The sequence below is a fragment of the Nesoenas mayeri genome (assembly GCF_963082525.1).
Source record: "Nesoenas mayeri genome assembly, chromosome: 24".
In the NCBI taxonomy this organism is placed as follows: domain Eukaryota; kingdom Metazoa; phylum Chordata; class Aves; order Columbiformes; family Columbidae; genus Nesoenas; species Nesoenas mayeri.
In genome coordinates, this window is record NC_137546.1 from 1,718,195 (window position 1) to 1,736,458 (window position 18,264).

Sequence of the window (18,264 nt, forward strand, 5' to 3'; positions counted from 1 at the left end):
TCGTTTTGGGCAAGGATTGAATACGCTTCATTGTGTTTCTCCGTTTCAGCAGCACTTGGTGGTCACTCGGTGCAATGAAGTCAGAGGCAGCAGCTGCTGCTCTGGCGCTTTCTCTCGGTGGTGTCAGCTGTGTGCAGGCTGCCCACACCTTTAACCTCTTCCTGCCGCCACTGGCCTCTCTATAAAATAGATTTGTTTCACGTTTAGAAGACTAGGATGAGAAAAATTTAAAAAATATAGAAGTTTGGAGATCATCCTTGTAAGTGTCCATAGTAAGCTGCAATAAGCTAATTTAACTACTTTTTGCAGTGTACGAGTATCTGCAAGTTAAAGAGATATCGAGAGAGGAACGTGACGGCGACGTTCACAGCACACGTGGATCGCAGCTCCGTGCTGTTGGTATGAGAAATAATTATCTGAGGTTTAAATTGGATATTAGGAAAAACTTCCCGGGAAGGGCTGTTGGGCACTGGAACAGGCTGCCCAGGGCTGTGCTGGAGCCGCCATCCTGGAGGGCTGGACAGACGGACACGAGGTTCTCAGGGACAGGGGGTAGTGCTGGACTTGGTTCACAGTTGGACTCGATGATCTTCAAGGTCTTTTCCAAACAAACTGATTCTATGTGCAAACTGTGGTTATACTTTATTAAAAAATAGCCAGTAGCTAAAGGTTCCAATCAATAAAATACCAAACTTTTAAATTACAATATTGCAACAGTTTTTAAATTACAATATTGTAATGGGCTTATTGTAACCATTACCCTTGTGTATGAGATGGCACGTAGGTTGGAAACACTGGAGGAAGGCAGGAGATGACATTGCCGAGTGCTCACATGTAGCTGGGCTTGAAAAAACAACCAACAATAAAATAATTGAAATATTCTGAAGTCGGAGGAGGAACAAGAGCCCTGCTCAGCGTGCTGGGGTGGAGCCTCCCACCGCCGTAGCACCAGGGAATGCAGCTGCCCACAGAACATCAGGGCTGGAGCTGAGACGTGGTGGTAGGGCAACCCAGTCCTAGACTCGGTAATACAAGACGGGTGTGGAAAGTTACTTTCATTATGTTTGTGTATATCCAGAAAAACAGCATTTATGTTAACAACGTTCTCTACTCGCATGCATGTTGTGAACCTCCTGCAGTTACAAAGCAGTGTTAGTAAAACAAGGACTGAAAGATGCATTGTCCCGTCAGCACAACTTGCTGAATTGAGAGGATTACTGTTAATTTCCCAAGCGCGCTTTGCCTTTTAGACCGTTACCAGCTGCGCTGCTGCAGTTCCCTAGCACAGCGTGAACCAAGAAATGTACAGACGTATTTCTGAGCAGCTTCCCCTGCTCCTGTGACACCGACCCCTTATCTCACATCCTGGAAGCCAGTACTTGATCAGAACTTCCCCAGCGACCATTTCACTCTGTAAGAGCTGCAGATAGAGCACAAGCGAGATGCTCAGGAGTCGATCCTTCCATAGGAAGAAAACACTGTGGGAAGAAAGAAAGATCAGTCAATGCTTGGAATGTCCTTCATGGAAAAAGAGGTTTGGGTAGTTGAAAATTAATGGCTTTCTAGATCCTTTCATTCTGTCTCTCTTAGTTATTATGAAGTAGTTACACAGCATGATGAAGAAGAAGAATGATGTACACAGGAGGTACTTTCTCATACTGTTTTCCTGGGTATTTAATTGTGACTGTGATACAATAGGCTACAACCCTCATAGTTCAGTGAATCTAAGTACTTACTTCTTTCTCTCAGCCCCTGTCCAAAGCTGCGGTAGACGTGGATCAGCGCCCAAAACAAAACAGATTTTATTGCGACAGAAATGCAAGAGCCAGTGATGAAAGCAGCTTCCAGAGTGTAAGAATTCCCTTTGCCCCACTCCCTTATCACCTGCAGGGAAACGGAGACACACGGCAATGAAAACTGAGCGCCACAACAACCTGAAGCCATACAATGCAATCAACTGCTGCATTTCTGAAAGCACTCAGGAGAGAGTAACTGGGGGAAAGAAACCTGGCAACTTTTCAACTGCCTTACTGTCCCGATGACGTGACTCCAGCTGCACGCTGACTCGAGCCAAATGCGTTGTACCTTCTGGTTTTTGCCATGCAAAAACATGAGGAAACCGAGCTATTTTCAAGTTATCATTTTACTCTTGTATCAGAAGCCACCACCTGCACTTTTCTTCCTAACTGCGATACCAAGAACGGTTAAGCCACTCAAGACAGTGTGTGGTCCTTCTGTGTCTGCCAGATCAAACAGGGCTGTGAATAACTGGAAAAGCCTGATTTGACTGCATACTTTAAAAAATAAAGCCCCAAGGACATGGATGACTGCGGCCACTCGACTTTTACCACTATCTGGAGACCACGTGAAGTATGAGAAACATGGGCTGCTATCAGCATTCGAGCCCTTCCCATGATGAACCATCTGCTTTGCGTTTCTTCTTCCTGACCTCCTTTCACACGTGTTGTGGGAGGTGTTGGGGTGCCCCGGTGATAAGCATTTTATCACCATTATAATGCCAAAAGAATGAAAGAATGCCTAACGCTGGAGTTTGTTGGGCTTGCGCTGCCTCTTGTTGTGGCTACATCAGGATCAACAGCTGGGGGTGCTGCCTAAGAAATTCTTTGAAATATCACGACTTGAGGCCCTGCAGGTGGTCAAATGCTTTGGCACCACTTGAGGCTCCTCGCGAAGGAGGGGAGGCGCTTGTGGGGAGCTCTGTGTCTTGTACAGGAAGATCTTGTTGCATCTTTCCCTAATAATTCTGGACGCTGCCCGTTGCAGAGGCTGCCAGGGCCTCTCCCTCTAACTAATCCATTGAAGAGCGATTTGACATGATTGGTGTCTGAAAAGTTGATCCCGAAGAGGCAGGACGGACCTGCTGCCCTCACTGATCCCGACAGGAGCTGCAGTGATGGGGTACGCTCAGGAATGGGGCACCACCCTTTGGATCCAGTAATGAGGAGGAGTCCCACAGCCTTGCTCCCCATTACCAAGGAAATAAGTTGGATGAATTACCGTGTAGAGCAGGTAGATGAGATAAGCAACCTCAGGTACATTCAGACTCAGAAAAATCCACACTAGAGGCTTCAGTTCTTTTAAAATCTGTAAAATAAGATGAGAAATACAGCTTTAGAACTTGCTGCTATACTGTAAAGGCTCTATATAGCCGGTTTTTCAATAGCATTTCAAGTGTGCATCTAGGCTGATGGACTTTCGGATGCGTTCAGATTGTTTTCTAACAAATGAACGTTTCCATATCTAACAGACTGAAAGTGCTCTGTGACTTTTTTCTCCACCGTTGTTTCTATTACACAGAAGTCAAGTCACTGAGAACAAAAACGGGGGAGAGTCAAGAGGATTTAACTGTCGGAAAAACTGAATTTCACAATGAATCTTGGGACCTGGGAAAGAAGAAACGGTGGATGGGGGCAGGTCTGGGCAAACAAAAAGAGCTGAGTCACTGGCAATGAAAACAGTGACTGTGCCAACGCTGGGATAAGATTTGATGCATCTAATCAACCGCAAGTTCCCCCGCAAACCAATCCTGACCCTTCTGCAATGGTCGATATATGAACCTCTACAAAAGCATTAAGGGAATTGTCTCTCCCCTAAGGGAGTTTGTCCTCTGCCACCTCTACTGTTGTCTCCATTTTCTGTGGTACAGCATAGTGCTCCTCTTAGGATAAGACCAAAAGGGAAACAAGAGAAGGGGGAAAGAATTAGTAATTAATGCAAGAAAAGGGAGAAAATAAATCACGGAGACAGGAACAATAAATCCACTAACGTTTCCCTACTGCTGCATCATCCGCAGGGAGCGAATCGTGACAAACGTGTGTGAGCGTCGCACTTACCGCGATGATGCTGATGGTCACCTTCAGGCAGGCCCAAACCACCCCCGTTGCCGAGATGATGTTATGGAGAAGGGTGATCTCGTGCAGGCTGATCAGCAGAACGCACAGGCAGAGCTGAAACAGCCAAGGATTGCGTGAAATTATTAGTTTGAGGCCATACAGCCCATTGAAAAATATTAACTCCCAGCAACAGTAAGTTGGGCACAGGTTTAAAGGCTACAATTTTTCCTCAAAAACTGGCAGACTGTATGAAACAAGACACAAGGACAGACGTACTTCCCTGGATGGGATATCAGAGAGCAGGGAGGGCAGTAAGATGCATTCCACATCAAACATGAGCTAATACAACGGTAAAGCGAGAAGGAAGGGCGGCGCGCAGAACTGCAGCCTTCTTAAAACACAACTTGGGTTCACTTCGCTTCCTCGGGGGGACAGAGTTCTGTACCTGTGCCTGAAGATCAAAGGTCAGCATGGAAAAGCAGAGGTTGACCATGAAGTACTGGGACTGCAGGCTCTCCAGCGCACCCCCCACGCGAAAGGCCATCATGCTTTGACTCTGAATGAGGACGATGGCGCAGATCACGTCGAAGGAGCCAACCAAGAGGATCAGGATGAAGCGGGCCTGGTGGGAAACAAAGGATGTGACCGGCCGTGTCGAAACAGGGACAGCCTTTAACCTTCCATCTAACTGGAAATAAAAGGCTAAAGGAGTAAGGAAAACCAGGCTGCCTAGTAACAGCATTTTAAATGAACCTTCACACTCCCCTGTAATATCGTGATGACTTTTAGCACAGTTTTGTTTGAGGCTTTATCATGCAGTTTAAAAACCAGCTTTCTGTGGCACGGACTGGCTCTAACCTTCCGTATGGCACAAACCAACTGCTAAGAACCTTTCCATTGATTTCAGTGGGGACAGTGGGTTATTCTAATTGCTGTACTTAAATTGCAGAAAACCAGGCTCTACTTTGAGGTTCTTGCTTAATATATAAACTGATGACAGGGATGCAGACCTTAAAATGATTGGCACCTCTTACCTGTTCCTTATTGACCCAAACAACCCCGTTTTCTCTAAATAAGTATGTTCAACTCAATGTAAAATTGATACGTAAATTGAATAGGCAAATTGTGCTTTGCTGCTTATTCCTAGCTTGGCTGCCATCTCTTCTATTGCAGAACAGCTTTTGGGTGACTTCACAGCAAGGAACCTCCTTCTCACATTCGTGATAAACGTGTGACCATGAAAAGGGACTTCTGAGCAGCACAGCAAGCGGAAGTTTAACTACCAACCGTAGTAACGCTCAGAATACAATCCTCGTTTTACATTTTATTGTTATGAAACGCAAACAAGAGGCTCTGGAATCCCCTGGCACTTTGTATCCTTTTGTTTCCTGGCCGCTCTCTTTAAAAAGTGGGGCTAATGGCTGTGTCCTTGCACATAGACTTGAGATTCCAGTTCTGTGCGTAGGTTCAGATTTACGTGGCTTTACGCCAGTCATTTTACAGACAGGAATCTAAAGCAGAGTAGGTGAAGTGAAGGATACCTCCTGTGTTAATTCTGTGTAATGAATTCCTGTCGCTTTCAGATGCTGCCATAAAGAAACCCACAGAATAGCTCAGAGAAACAGATCTGCAATTGTGGAGGTACCATTTTCTTATTCAGTAGGAATAATTCAGCCTGATTTTTCTCTGTCCCTTATCACAGATGTCTTGCCTTTCTGTGATTTTTCAAATCCAAGCAAAGTTCATTAAACCAGGAGACTAACCAGGAGTTTTGGCTTTTGCTCAGCGGAGAGAACCGTGAAGTTGACAATGGAACGAAACATCACGAGCAAGATGGAAAGAACAAAGACGATGAGCTCCTGGCGATTCTCCTGCAGGATTCCTCTGGTCACGTAGTACACGCAGAACACTGGGAGGGGAAGGAAAGGTGAGTTAGCAGCTGAACTCCGATTGCACGTGGTGCGGTTTTTCAATATGCTTGACCCAGACGGCAAAATGGAAGAATCGCGACCATGTGATTCAGGCTTCGTAGTCAAGAATGTCTATTTTGTTGTGCAAATTTCGAAACACCCTGCCCTGCAAACCATAGTCCAGAAAAGAACTGGTTTGGCCAAGTTCCATGTTATGTTTGTATAAAATATATCAAACTCACCACTCTTTATCGCCACAGTTAGACATCACCACTGAACTCTAAGATCTGTTTTGACAAAGATTAAATAAGGAAAAGACTTTCATAAAACCAGGAATCGGTGCTTTGTTCTTATATAGGATGCTCCTGCAAACACTAGTTAATTTTTACCATAGCTAAAGCGATAATAGATTTCTTTTTCCAGAGAGCTACTTCCTGCATTGCACACCAATAACCTAGTTTTGATAGTTGAGACACGGGGACAAAGTGTCACACACGTTTCCAAAGTAACATAATAACTTGAGTCTCTCTAAACAAACCTCGCGAATGAACTTCCTTTTTCCCTTTTATTAGCAGCCAAATGACAAAGTGAAGCATGCAAATTTTTTGCACACTTATGACCTCAGGAAAACCTGAAAGATTAAGACAGTATTTCCTTGTTTTGCAAATTCAGCTGCTAAATCAGAAGTGGTCTGTAAAGATAATTAGAAAACAAGCTCTTTCTGAGCATTAAGATTTTTGCAGAGATAGTGTATGCACAGTGTATTCACGCTGTTCACTGATCAATGTGTTCTGGATGACACCACATCTATTACTGAGCCTTTCTCTAAAATACTATGGGAAAAGCAACAATGGCAATAGCATCTAGCTCGTTAGTGCTAAACTAGAAGAAGATTCTATGTGTAATATATTGGGTGAAACGGAGTAAATAAGCAACTTGAGTTGCTGTTTAATTACTACTTTAGGAAAAAAAATGTTGTAAAATACAAATGACAAGTTCCTCACCAACTCCAATTAACTGAATAAGAGAAATGGTGAAATCTTCCTCAGTCTGTCGAACGAGTGTCTCTATGGTGAGCCCTATGACACTCAGCAGAGATAAAATAGTGACGCAGAAGTAGATCTTCACGGGAAACGACAGCTCTGAGCAAGGCTTTATCTGTAAAGGAAGGAAAGCTTTAAACACTTAATGCAGCACAAACTAGCTGCTGTTCCTAAGAAATGCAATAAGCAAAGTGACACAGGGTTTGCCTTGGAAGAGGAACTCCCTACAACTTAACTGAAACTCCAAAACCACAGAGGAATGGAGAACTCTAACTTTATTTCATTATTAATCTCAGCCTAGATTGTTCTGGTTTATACCTACAGGCTGCTTTCTGCTTTTCTAAGTGCCCCACAAGGGCCAGAAGGTTATTAATTTCATCTGCTGAATTTAAGATTGCTGTTGTGACCGGTGATACGGGCACTGGCAGCGTTCAGCTGGTAACGTTGTCCCGGGACCTCATCTCATCATTTATAATATTAGAAAATTATAAAGAAAGGTTCATGCTTCTGATCAGCGTGCAATGGATTGCAGTGATTTCTTTCTTTCTTTCTTTTTTTCCCGTTCATCCCAGGCAGCCTAAATCCTGGAGATAAAGGGAAAAACCTCAAAACCACTTCAATTTCTTGTGATGTTGGCAAAAAGGGGGAAAAACCCCAAGGTTCCCGGAGAGGCAGATGGAGGCGGAGTCACCTGGAGGCTGCGCCGAGCCACGGCACCCTTTGCCACAGCGTTTGTTGTTAAGTACAGGGACCGGTAACGGTACTCGCCAGTTCTGTGTATGACAGGTGACGAATTGCATATTTGAAAACACGCTTTTATTATTTAAGGAAAACCCACGGGGCTCCCGGGGCGGCGGCGCCGCCACTGGTGTCGATGCGGGGGGTACTCACGGGGCCGCAGGGCGTGGGGATGAGCTGCCGGTGCCGGGGGGTGAGGTTGGGCAGCGGGGGGGCTGCGGCGCCGCTGCAGGGAGAGAAAACGGGAGATAAAGGGAGAAAACGGGAGAAAAACGGGGGAACTGCGCGCCGGGATCGGGCCCAGCGCCCCCGCCCGGGCGGTACCAACCAGAGTGGGGGTGCGGGGGACCCACCCAAGCCCCGCCCCTCCGCAGTCCACACCCCCCGAGTAACGAGGCGGGGGAGCGCAGGGAGCCACCCCCGCTCAGCGTTTGGTTCCGCCCGCCGTTCCCGCCGCTACCTGTGGTCCGCGCCCTCCATGGCCGCTCCGCCGTCCCCGCCCGTCACGGTAACGGTACCTACATGGCTGCGGCGGGTTCGGGGCAGCGCCCGCACTTCCGGGGCAGAGCGGGACGTCACTTCCCAACCCCGGGCGGGAGGTGCCCCCGGAGGGCGGCGGGGCCGCCGCGCTCCCCCCGTCCCGCCTGTCTGTGAAATGGGCTCCCATTGTCCGCCCGCCGGCACCGGGACACGGGCGGGGCGCGGGCCCTGCCCCGCGGAGGCGCCGCCGAAGGGCCGCCCGGGGGCTGTCGCCTGAGCGGGGCTGGTTCCCGGAGCGGCTCCTGCCCACCCACCCGCCCGCAGCCGCTCCGGGGCGGTGCGCGGGCCGGTCCCGCCTCCCCCGCCCCGCTCGGCGGCTCCGCTCCGGGAAGGGGCGGTCGGAGCCCCGAGGGCCGCAGCCCGAGGAGCCGGAGCCCGGTGTGAGCGGAGCCAGGTGCGGGCCGGGCGCGCTGAGCGGAGCTCGGGGTGGTGGTGGAGGGGCGGCTGCAGGTGCTGGCGCAGCTGCGGCGCTGCCGGGGTGGGAGAGGTCCGTGGTGCCCGCTGCTGCGAGCACGGCGCTCCCGGAGCGTCCTGCAGCCGGCGAGCCGGGCGGACGGGCCGAGGGGCAGCCCCGCTGCCCGGAGCAAGCCGTGGGGAGGAGGCAGCTCTGGATCCGCGTCCCGTGTTCGGATGCTCAGTCAGCTCTGGATCCGCATCCCATGTTCAGGTGCTCGCTCAGGCTTGGATGCTCAGTCAGGTCTGGATCCACATCCCATTGTTCAAATGCTTGCTCATGTCCGCAGCTGCATCCCGTGTTTGGATGCTCAGTCAGGTCTGGATCCTCGTCCCGTGTTTGGATGCTCAGTCAGGTCTGGATCCACATCCCGTGTTCGGATGCTCAGTCAGCTCTGGATCCGCATCCCGTGTTCAGATGCTCAGTCAGCTCTGGATCCGCATCCCGTGTTCAGATGCTCAGTCAGCTCTGGATCCACATCCCGTGTTCAGATGCTCAGTCAGCTCTGGATCCGCATCCCGTGTTCAGATGCTCAGTCAGCTCTGGATCCACATCCCATGTTCAGGTGCTCGCTCAGGTCTGCAGCCGCATCCTATGTTTGGATGCTCAGTCAGGTCTGGATCCACATCCCATTGTTCAGATGCTTGCTCATGTCCGCAGCTGCATCCCGTGTTTGGATGCTCAGTCAGGTCTGGATCCTCATCCCGTGTTTGGATGCTCAGTCAGGTCTGGATCCACATCCCGTGTTTGGATGCTCAGTCAGGTCTGGATCCACATCCCGTGTTTGGATGCTCAGTCAGGTCTGGATCCACATCCTGTGTTTGGATGCTCAGTCAGGTCTGGATCCTCATCCCATGTTCGGATGCTCAGTCAGGTCTGGATCCCCATCCCGTGTTCGGATGCTCAGTCACGTCTGGATCCTCATCCCATGTTTGGATGCTCGCTCAGCTCTGAGGTGCCGCAGGCCCTGCAAACACACATGCTAGATTTGCTTGGTAGCTGAGTCTGAATGAGACGAGGGAAGATTTAAGGGCTGGGTGACTAGAAAATGCAGCTGAAGTGCAAGAAAGTACTAAGCTATTTCAGTCTGAGCATCTCTGTATGGGACACGTCAATAGTTTTGTGATTGTACTTGCGGTCTGTGTTTATGAACATCTTGGATGCCCTTGTGATCATTTAGGAAAACAGTGTTTATATTTACAGCTGGCTTGGGAGACTGAATTCTGTGGTTAGTTGTGTTGGCAGCAATGTTTGGATGACCTGTGTTGCATAATATTGTAGTAGATGAAGAGATCACACACACACACCTGTTTTTTCGCTATTGGATTAGCCTTAGTTTCTCTTGTAACTTTTTTGAGCTTTTATTTTTTTTCCTGTGAGCTGTAGAGCTGATTTTATCGAGTTCTCTGTGGGTGTTGTCAAAAGTAGCACAGGTGCTAAGAAGCAGTCAGAAAAACTGCAGCAATGGCTTTTTGCCTTCGCTGCTATATGGCTGTTATGTTATCATTCCAAAGTCCGGAGCGCTTCATTTGAGACAAACAAATGCAATAAGAAACTGCTGGTGTCATATGTGGAGCAGTGGCTGTTGGAATCTGCTGTAGCTGTTTAAGAAATATTTGAAGCTTCTGACCAAAAGCCATCAGGGTATCCCCCCTTTCATCCTTTTGACTTCAGTGAGGAATGTTGTAGTTTCTTTGGAGAATGTTTCTTGTGAAACAACTAATGCAAAAATGCGGGGGGTGTGTTCTTGTTAACTTACGTTGCTTCTGCATTTTTTTTTCGCAAAACTCAATGTTTCTTTTTTTTGGACACCTGTATGTAGAAAATAATCTATGTGGACAAACTGCTTTTGAGGTTAAACTGTACGAGTGTGAATTAAATGTAGATGATGTCTATGGGTTAAGAGTAGGTGATGTGTGGATTAAGGGTCACCTCTTCCCCGCAGCCTTAAAATTTCAGGGAGGAGCAGTTTCCTGGGTTTGATATATTGCACGTCCACAAAAACATGTGTTGTAGTTGGAGCAAAGGGGGTTACAAGTAGTTAAAAGTTGGAGAAGATAGAAGGAAGAGTGTAAAAGGCGCCACGTGCTGTTTGTTCTTTTGAGCTGGGAGACTGAACATCTGTGTGTGATCCAAAAGAAACAGTCGAGCAACAGCTGCCACGTTTTCATCTGTTGGTAAACATCAGTGCGGGTGGGTCTGGAGCGGGGAGACACAATGAGTTCCAGATGGAGAACTCGTCCAGCCCAGCTCAGGCTTCCCAGTTGATGTGGGACAGCAGGTCAGTAATTTAGGGAGTAGTTTTGTTCTTATTTGCCGTTCTCCTTCCTGCCGTGTGTGGAATCTGTTGATATCAAATACGGTGTCGTGGTGCTGCTGAGCGCGGGAGCTTCGTTGTGCTTAGTTGCTTTTGTCTTTAATCGGGTACTATAAACAGAAAAAGTAGTAACAAAGTTATGATTGTAGAGGAGTATTTTTGTTAAGACTTGCAAAAGGAGGAGGAGTCAAGAATCCATTCTTCTTAACAAATTCTTGTTCATCCAGCAAATGGGATTCTGGATAAAGATGTGATTTCCCCTGGTGTTTGCTCATTGAGGAGCAGAAGAGGTCCTGTTCGTCATGTCATTATCATCTGATTAATCATTTTCTTTAGCTCATAAAACATGGATTACAGAATAGAAAGCAATAAATCCAATAGTGTGTTCTAATGTCGCAGATAAACCGTGATTACAGTCTCTGATTACAGATTGCTCAGTTGGACTCCAGCTGATAACAGGTCAGTTAGTACTAAGGGTAGATGTTCTGTGTTGCGAAGGTTTTTCTGTTGGGTGGTTATAATACTTTAGACTGAGATAAAAGAAAATGTAAGAATCTTGAAGGGGCGTGAATTAGACTTGAAAAGGCTGTGTTGACACGCTTTAGAGGAGGAAAACTTAAAACCAAGTCAAGTCTTGTGTGTGCTATTTGAGAATTAAGAGTCTCCCTTATCTAAATTCTTAGTCCTTAATCTTGGTATTGTGATAATTAGTGCAAAATCCAGTCCGAAGGACAAGGCACAGAGTCTCTTTATCTTTCATGAACTGCAGGTGAAAGGTGGTATCCTTGCTGCATGTGGGATTGAAAATGTTATTAAGTTCAAAACTACATGTTTTTTTCCTTCTTTTTTCATTCTTAGGGAGAAAAAAGATGGACTAGAAGACGTGAAGAAGCATGAGAAGTTTCTTTTTATGCAAGATGTTATTTGGAGGACCAAGGAGACTTTTTCAGGCCATGGGAGATGAAAGACCAATCACATGATGGTTTTGTTTCTTTGAAGTGCTGTTCTGTGCTAAGTCAATGCTGGTTTGTATTAAGGACCAATCTTAATTTCCGAATGTCAGCATGTCGACGGTGACAAGCGCTCAGGCACCGGAGGAGCCCGATCCTCCCACCCTGGAAGAAAAGCCGAAGGAAAAATCACTATTTCATTTCAGTTCACTCTTTGCTAACAGGAGCGAAAAATTTGTGATTGCAAGGAGTGACAGTGTGCCGGAGGAGAACGTTCTCAAGATAACCATCACGGAGACAACCGTCATCGAGTCGGACCTGGGCATCTGGAATTCACATGCTCTCATCTACCTCACTTTGTGGTTTTTCTTCAGCTTTTGCACTCTTTTTCTTAACAAATACATTCTTTCTTTACTGGAGGGAGAGCCCAGCATGCTCGGTAGCCTCACCTTTCTTTTCCACTTTAATTGCATTGAGATACTTGACAATGCCAGATCCTCCTGTATAAAGCTGAGGGACAGAATGGTTCAGCTGAAGTGAAAAAGACCTAGTTAGGAGAATATGGGGTGGATTTGGGGCTGGGAACTCGGGAGTTGTGATCTTGGCCTGTAAAGGGGCTTCTGACACGGTCCTTTGCTCCACTCACTAAAATACAGTATTGGTGTGAAACCTGGTTCACAGGGGAGACGTAAAGCAGTGCTTGAGAACTAAGAGCTGGAAAGAAAAATGGGGTTTTTGTTTGTTTTCTGTGTTGGAGGGTATTGTGCATTTTGGGCTTTTGTGAGAGTTTATAAAATTAGCAATAATTGCCGTGTTTCTTAACTGCTAGAAGTGCTACACATAACTTCAAGAAATTCTCTTATGTTGCTTGATTTAAGTTCCCATCATCTTCTGATTTTTTTCCCCTCTCACCTTTCCTCAGGTGCTGTTCAAATGCTTTCAACCACCTTCATCGGCTGTATAAAAATGTTTGTTCCGTGCTGCTTGTATCAACATAAAACACGCATCTCGTATCCACCCAATTTCATCATGATAATGCTGTTTGTTGGATTGATGAGGTAAATGGTTAAATATTTCCTAGAGATCGATCTGGTCGCTTCGTTGCGTTGTTCTGAGCAGAATCTGGATTTTCACGGCTCTTTTCCTCTCCAATCTGGATTGGAAAGTGTTTGGAGTGTTCACTTTCCCACCCCGCAAAAAATCCCGGGATCATTTTCTTTCTTTCCTATTGCTAAATGCTACGTTCCTTTTTCCAGATGTCAGGGGGTTTGCTGGCTTGGCTTCCCATCACATTTAGCTGCTTTCAGAACACATTTCTCTTTCCATTCCCTTTTTTCTGTGCTCTTTTGAGGATGATGTTCAGTGTACCAGTACTTATTGTGCTGTTGCTGTGTTCCCTCCCCTTTTCCAGCAGTTTGCCTCCAAAGTCATACAGGCTATTAATATTTATCTTTTAAAAAGTAAATATTTGCTGTGTGCTGGGATAGTATCAGTTTGTGGTTGAGCAGACAATAAGAATACATAGTTTGGTTTCCTCTACGCTGCACAACTGATAAAAGATAACAGGATTTAAATAAATCCAGAGGAGCTTTATCATAATAACTGTGCTGCCCTATTGTTTAATTTGGTGGTTTAATGTATGGTAAATATGTACTGTACCTAATTTACGCTAAAGATAAAATTTCCTTGTTCAATTACTGTTTGTCAGCAGAGCTGTATAAACTGTTTTCACTGGGCCTGTTGGAAACCGCTGAGGAGCAGCTACGTGCAGCTCCAATTCATAAACCTAGAGAAACTCTAATGCATTTCTTTTTTATGCCAGATGTCTAACAGTAGCGCTTACAGCATTATTATATTTTCTGCTTAATTTCACGTGTTGTTCTGTTACAGATTTGCGACCGTAGTCTTGGGTCTTGTCAGCTTGAAAAATGTGGCAGTTTCATTTGCAGAAACTGTGAAAAGCTCCGCACCTATTTTCACTGTTATCATGTCTCGGATGATCTTAGGGGAATATACTGGTAAGTATTTCACTGCTGACCTGGGGTTGTTTTCTATTTTGGCTACAATACTGTCGCTTGGCCATGGGTGAGGAAGTGCGGTAATTAACTTAGATGTAAATTTTTCTCTTCAATTGCAGGATTGTTGGTTAATCTCTCCCTCATCCCCGTTATGGGGGGACTAGCTCTGTGTACAGCTACTGAAATCAGCTTCAACATTCTAGGGTTCTCGGCAGCTTTATCTACTAACATCATGGACTGGTAAGGAGTAATGAGAGCTTGATGTGTAGAATAAGGGGATTTTGTTTGTTGGTAGATTGAAGAAAATTGTTGCCCATAGTTGGTTTTATATGTTATATTTAAATGTTGGTATTTAAAATGTATTTTGGACAGACGATATAGCTTTCTCTATATATCTGCCAGCATTCATGAGGTTAAAAAATAGTACAACTCCATTAATCTAAAGGAATTAGACCCAACTCCTGTCTGTAGTGGTGTAAAGTGTAAGAAAACATATCTAAGGCAAACAGCTGCCTATCTCATGGATTGATTGATTTGTCATAACTAAAATACAGATAAATTGTGTTGTGTTTGTTTTTTCCTAGTTTGCAAAATGTCTTTTCCAAAAAACTACTCAGTGGAGATAAATACAGATTTTCGTAAGTATTAAAAATAAGGATATCATCTAGTTTTGATAATATTGCACCATCTGTGGTGGGTCAGTCTCACAAAGCACTCAGACTCTCAGTGTCCCCCAAATGAGTCTTTTCACAGAATAAGTCCATATTCTGCAATCATAAAACCTCCCTTGACCTTACTAGACATGCAGAAATGAACTGCAGAACTTGCTTGATTTTTAACTATGAAGCACGAGCCAGGAGTAAAATCTTGTGGTAAAATATACCTGTAGCTTTATGTATGTGTTTTACCACAGGATAAAATGCAAGTTTGGGTCTTGAAAATGTGCCTGTTACCTTCAGTGCCCCCAGCCAGCACGCAACGCAGAACCAGCTGCACCAGAGGTTGCTGAATTTGCTGTAAATGCAATAACGGTGCAGCTTTCTTCAGCTCTAAGAATGAGGAAGCTCTGAATCATTTTAATCAGTGTTTTTTCTCCTTTGTAGAGCCCCAGAGCTTCAGTTCTACACGAGCGCTGCTGCGGTGGTGATGCTAATTCCAGCTTGGATATTTTTCATGGTAATTTGAGTTCACTGGCACTGATTTATGTTTTCTTTTTGACTTGCGAGCAGAATGTGTAACTAAGGTTAATCTTAAATTTTACTCTTCATTTTTAAAATCACCCTGAAATGCATTTCATCTTGTGTTTACAAGAGATCGGGGTGGGTAAAAAAGAGAAAATTTTCAAAGAAATAATTCAATATAGACAGTGGCCCCAAAAGTCCTGTATGTGTTAAGTTTTGTTTTTCTGAAGTTAAAATGTAAAACTATATCTGCTTATAATAATAATAATAATAATAATAATGAGATGGGTGGAATATCGCTTTTAGATTTTGCTATAAACTAAGCTCTTAAAGTTCCTTTTTTTGTTGTTTAGGATGTGCCTGTGATTGGGAAAAGCGGAAGGAGCTTCAGCTACAACCAAGATGTTGTTGTACTTCTCTTAATAGATGGAGTCTTGTTCCACCTACAGAGTGTTACGGCCTATGCCTTGATGGGAAAAATTTCCCCTGTGACTTTCAGGTAAAACTCTTATTTTCACATCAAGAACACTGTTTTATTTCAGTTTTTTCTTGCTCAGTATTTCTGCTCCGCTGAAGCATGGTTGTGTGTGGGACATGGGAAATCTTGCTTTGGCCTGAAGTTTTATATTCCTTTCCAGTGTTGCTAGTACTGTGAAGCACGCGCTGTCCATCTGGCTCAGTATTATCGTGTTCGGTAACAAAATCACAAGCCTCTCGGCCATCGGGACCGTTCTGGTGACCATCGGAGTTCTGCTGTACAACAAGGCAAAGCAGCATCAGCAAGAGACTATTCAGAGCCTGGCAGCTGCGGCCCCACAGTCTGCACAGGGTACAACTGAAGATACCGAGCCACTAATTGCCAAGGAGTTGGAACCGTATGATTAATACGGCTGTTTATTCTTCCAACCCCGTGGAACTCAAAGGAACTCTTCCCAAAAGTGGTTCTTTTGCAACTGTTGATGCTGCTTTGGGTCCTTTGAGCTCATGGCAGGTGGAGCCTGGGATGCGAAGCAGAGAGGAGACGATGGGAAGAATCCAGTGAGCCTGGGAAAACCAATATAGCAGGACCAAGTGTCATACAACGTGGTAAACGTTGGCGTTATTGTCTTGTCTTGACTGCAAATAACACACAAACCTAAACTGGAGAAAGAACTTCAGTGTCTTGTGGGAAAACGATTCCTTTCTCCCTGCTCATGGAAGTAATGTGAAAAAGCGGCCGCGTCGCTGTGTTGTGTGTGCCCACAGTGGAATGAAATGGGTGCAAAACCCAAATTCCTGGTGGTTTGTTACTTGGCGCTGCCTCTGTCCTCCATCCTGTGTGTGCGTTGTCGAGCTGGGAGAAGGAAACCCCAGCTCCCAACAAACGACTTATTTTGGATGCATTTAGTTGAAGTAAAGTATGGAAACGGGTCCGTGCCCCGAAGCAGCGCTGAGCAGCTCTTTCCGACTACAAAGCCAGGAATGAAAAGTGATTTTTCTAATAAAATTTAACATGGAAATATATCATCCTGGTTGTGTATTGACAAGACTGAAATGCAAGTATACATATACATACACTGTATAAATGGAGTGCTGAATTAAATATTTGCAGTTGCTTAGAGGTAAAAAGCACTGAAAGATGTTGGTGATAAAGGCAGCAGGATCTCTGCGTTTCTATAGGAAAGCATTTTCATTTCTTGCATTTTATTATGTATTTTTGTTATGAGGAAATACCTTTTTTTTGTATTATTTCTAAGAGTGCAACGAACACTGCCCTTTAGAAACTCAGGGTTATCATTCTGACCTATGTACAAATCTCTCTATCATTTCTGATATGTAAAGAATCTCAGAGGTACCTGTGACACAGATGGGAGAGAGCTCACGAAAGGGAGGAATATTAACCATAAACCGAGGCTAATCTTTATTTCTACTGTCTTTAAGAAGTTGTTTTGTTTTTTTTAAAGTCTTTTTTGTGGTAGATCAAAGATTAAAAGTATTAGTAATTAGTGTTGGCAAAAAAAACACGTGTAGCTACAAAAACATTCCAATGGACTTATTGGTAACAAATTAACAGTTAAAATGAGCTGCATTTTAGTAATTGCCATCATTTGGAAAGATTGTAGCATGGCATTAGAAGCATGGATAAAGTGGTCTTTGTGGTGCAGATAATTTGGGATAGAATTTACCTGTGGAATTCCTGTACAATTTAAGCTCGTGCTTATGCTTCCCCAGGCGAGGGGTCGTGTTGGCTCTGGCGAACTGTTCCTGCTCAGAGCAAGTGTTTGATCTGAGACCATCTTGGCAACACCTGTTTAAATACCGCGTGCGTGTTTTGTCTTGCGCCGACTACAGGTTTCATTCCTGTATGCGACTGGTTGTCTGGGGCATATTCACTGAAAATTGGAGCGGGAGGAAAACGTCAATTTTTTCATCATTGTATATGTGTTGTCTGGGGTTATTTTGTTTCTTTGTACTCCTGTCACTTTTACAAAAGCTGTGGACTGTGTGGAGCTCTGTGGATTTTCAGTTTTGTTTTTGGTATTTTGGGAGTTATGCTTTCGAAAATCTCGCTGTATTTGGCAGGAAAAAAGTCCGGTTTGCATCATATTTTTCTACTCTTGTTGGAAGACAGAAATACAGAGGTTTTCTGGTCGCCTCGCCCCGTTCCCGTGTAGACTGAGCTTCATTGGAAAAGCCAGCAGGCTCTTTATCGTTCACATTTGTGAACCAAACAGCTGGGAGCGTTTTGGACCTTGTCATTTCTAACACACGTGGAAATATATCAGTGGCTGGTTCACCCCACCTGTTCGTGGTAGCACAATAATCCCCTTTTCCCAGGGGTTTGCTTTCAGTGTTGAGCTGATGTACTTTTCTATGTGGTCATTATTTTTATCCGATTAAACAAACCACCCTCTTCACTGTCCGTTTTTAAGCCCTTTTCTTCCTCCTGTTTCTCTGCCCTCGCTCCTGTTGGGTAAAAGGGACCGTTTTGTTGATGCTGAGGATTCATCGGTGGCTTTCTGTGATTCCTTCTGGGAAGTTCTCACTGAAACGCCTTAAAATGTGGATTCCTCAAGTGTCACAAGACTTGTAAAAGCGTCACCTGCCGCAGTTACTGCCTAAAATGACCGGATTTCCAGCTAAATCCACGGATGGGTGATAAAATCTTCTTTCCTCTCACGTACTGCGGCGTAACCTCATTTTCCTTTCAGGAATTGCCCTTTTCACAGGGCGGGAATTTACACGGATTCTCCTTCATAGTGTGTTCGTTCTCTTGCTT

General features: G+C 45.1%; 2 protein-coding genes across 3 annotated transcripts; one reads left to right on the top strand and one right to left on the bottom strand.

The window, feature by feature from the left end:
- Positions 1 to 629: 629 nt before the first annotated feature.
- On the bottom strand, positions 630 to 8,079 carry LOC308049162 (uncharacterized protein). 2 transcript variants are annotated; one of them, XM_080358648.1, is made up of 9 exons: positions 8,006 to 8,079; positions 7,699 to 7,771; positions 6,769 to 6,922; positions 5,618 to 5,763; positions 4,300 to 4,476; positions 3,855 to 3,968; positions 3,019 to 3,105; positions 1,737 to 1,884; positions 630 to 1,478 (listed from the first exon to the last, which is right to left on the bottom strand). In XM_080358648.1, exons 1-9 carry the CDS (start codon positions 8,023 to 8,025, stop codon positions 1,447 to 1,449), a joined length of 951 nt encoding a protein of 316 aa, XP_080214774.1. In that variant the 5' UTR covers positions 8,026 to 8,079; the 3' UTR covers positions 630 to 1,446. The 2 variants fall into 2 exon arrangements, with proteins under 2 accessions (XP_080214774.1, XP_080214775.1); XM_080358649.1 differs by lacking the exon at positions 1,737 to 1,884.
- Positions 8,080 to 8,332: 253 nt separating this feature from the next.
- On the top strand, positions 8,333 to 18,022 carry SLC35E2B (solute carrier family 35 member E2B). Its single transcript, XM_080358647.1, has 9 exons — positions 8,333 to 8,479; positions 11,715 to 12,245; positions 12,729 to 12,864; positions 13,697 to 13,824; positions 13,944 to 14,064; positions 14,409 to 14,462; positions 14,928 to 15,000; positions 15,359 to 15,504; positions 15,644 to 18,022. Exons 2-9 carry the CDS (start codon positions 11,921 to 11,923, stop codon positions 15,888 to 15,890), a joined length of 1,230 nt encoding a protein of 409 aa, XP_080214773.1. The 5' UTR covers positions 8,333 to 8,479; positions 11,715 to 11,920; the 3' UTR covers positions 15,891 to 18,022.
- Positions 18,023 to 18,264: the final 242 nt, after the last annotated feature.

Coding starts and splice junctions, on each gene's coding strand:
- LOC308049162 (XM_080358648.1), bottom strand. CDS start 8,025: ATGGAGGGCGCGGACCACAG. Junction 5,764..6,768: donor TATTCAGTTAATTGGAGTTG/GTGAGGAACTTG, acceptor TTCCCCTCCCAG/TGTTCTGCGTGTACTACGTG. Junction 1,479..1,736: donor ACAGGGGCTGAGAGAAAGAA/GTAAGTACTTAG, acceptor TTCTTCCCACAG/TGTTTTCTTCCTATGGAAGG.
- SLC35E2B (XM_080358647.1), top strand. CDS start 11,921: ATGTCGACGGTGACAAGCGCTCAGGCACCGGAGGAGCCCGATCCTCCC. Junction 14,463..14,927: donor GGAGATAAATACAGATTTTC/GTAAGTATTAAA, acceptor TCTCCTTTGTAG/AGCCCCAGAGCTTCAGTTCT. Junction 15,505..15,643: donor ATTTCCCCTGTGACTTTCAG/GTAAAACTCTTA, acceptor ATTCCTTTCCAG/TGTTGCTAGTACTGTGAAGC.